Raw genomic sequence first — 1,788 nt, 5'->3', positions numbered from 1 at the left:
AAAAGGAAATCAAATATATAGAGATATAGCCTACCCTAATAAAAGCTTGTATAGGGAAGCCTAACTCATGAGGTCCGACATAACATCAATCAGTCGAAGCTTGTTTTGATACATTTTACATACATGCACTAGAAACAAACGCAGAGAATGCGTGAAAACAACCTTACACTTGCAAGTCGCTAATTCTCTTGATCGGAAACAGGTACACTGATTTGAGACATTATCCGTGGAGGCTGAAGGCAGTCAGCGCCACCCTGAACACGCGCTTTCACTGGTTAAGAACGCGGAACAAATGGGCGGGCTTAGATCGCTCAGCACAGCGACCAATAGCGTTGCGCGAAGGCGATGACTGACGCGTCCATTCCCGCCAATCAGCGCGATCCAAACCAGCGCGTGAGCAACCCACCCAGCTGGGTATATATTCGGCGATGACAGCTCGCTAATCCACTGCGTTTGCTTCGACAGCCCAGCGCAAAGAGGAGATCTCGAACACAAAAGCGACTCTTCCAACGAAACCGTCTCGTTCAGAGGTGTCAACATGAAGGCAGTAAGCCCAGTCAGGTCTTTCCGGAAAAGCAGCGCGAATGTGACGGAGCACAGTCTGGGAATCTCACGGAGCAAGACCCCCGTGGACGATCCCCTAAGCCTGCTGTACAACATGAACGACTGCTACTCCAAACTGAAGGAACTGGTGCCGAGTATCCCGCAGAACAAAAACGTGAGCAAAATGGAAATCCTGCAACATGTCATCGACTATATCCTGGACCTTCAGATCGCACTTGACTCAAATTCCGCAATCACCAGCCTGCATCACCCGCGAGCGGGGCAGGGGACATCCAGAACACCCCTGACAACACTCAACACAGACATCAGCATCCTCTCATTACAGGTGAATGTCCTTGGATAGATACTATACTATCTATCTATCTAAATCATCTAGCCTACTTCTCTTTGCATGTGAATTTATAAATGTGTAATGTAAAGCTGCATTGATTTGTTGCATGTTTTTGTGCAAATAACCGGACTTAATAAATAACTGTTTTTTTTTTTTTGTTCCTTTAGACACCTGAGTTTCAATCAGACTTGATCACAGAGGACAGCAGGACGCTTTACCGTTAATCAGGTAAATGCTCTTTTTAATAAGCCTTGTATTATATGCTGTAAATGATGGCCAAAAAAAAAAAAGTAATAAAAATTGTGTGCCGTCAGAGCAGTGTTTAATTTCAAGAGTGTCTAATCAACTGTGTTAAGGACCATTGTGTCACCTAGTCTGTAAAGTAGTATAAAGTGTGTAATAAGCATCAGCAGAGGTTGAAATGCAAGCACTGAGCGAAGGCAGAAGTTGTGCTCGGGGTACATCTGGAGCCCAGGGTTTTGAGTGTTTGGTTAAATGTTCAAACTGCGGCTTCCTCTCTGGCGCCAGGCTGTCCGGATCTCTGCCCTGTTTGCATTCTCTAAATGCGCCTCTTTCTCAATCTTTTGCAGGTGTTTGGTTAAGACACAAGAACACACAGGACCTGGGAACTGGCTTTTCCTCTGATTTCTCTTCTCAGTCTGGAGTTTTTTTTTTCTTCTTCTTCTTTCCTGTAATTGAATCGAGAGACTTTTTTGCTTCTAAAAGGACAATCCATGTGATGTGTTATAAGTTCGGACATTGATTATTTATCTTCTAAAAAGACCTATTTGGTCCTTTCTTCAAGAAAAGGAAGAAGCACTATATTCCCTGAAAATAGGAGGGAAACCTGTAAATGATCACAAGGAACCTTTTCTCTGCATTGAGAAGAAGTC

The 1,788-nt window shown here is 44.1% G+C and overlaps 1 protein-coding gene across 1 annotated transcript; it reads left to right on the top strand.

Annotated features, from left to right (window-relative positions):
• The first annotated feature begins 431 nt into the window (after positions 1 to 431).
• LOC107579075 (DNA-binding protein inhibitor ID-2-like) lies at positions 432 to 1,782 on the top strand. Its single transcript, XM_016264952.1, has 3 exons — positions 432 to 889; positions 1,063 to 1,123; positions 1,486 to 1,782. Exons 1-2 carry the CDS (start codon positions 539 to 541, stop codon positions 1,117 to 1,119), a joined length of 408 nt encoding a protein of 135 aa, XP_016120438.1. The 5' UTR covers positions 432 to 538; the 3' UTR covers positions 1,120 to 1,123; positions 1,486 to 1,782.
• Positions 1,783 to 1,788: the final 6 nt, after the last annotated feature.

This window comes from Sinocyclocheilus grahami, unplaced genomic scaffold (assembly GCF_001515645.1).
Source record: "Sinocyclocheilus grahami isolate Dianchi unplaced genomic scaffold, SAMN03320097.WGS_v1.1 scaffold13991.1, whole genome shotgun sequence".
NCBI lineage: Eukaryota > Metazoa > Chordata > Actinopteri > Cypriniformes > Cyprinidae > Sinocyclocheilus > Sinocyclocheilus grahami.
This window is presented reverse-complemented; position numbering and strand designations above follow the sequence as displayed.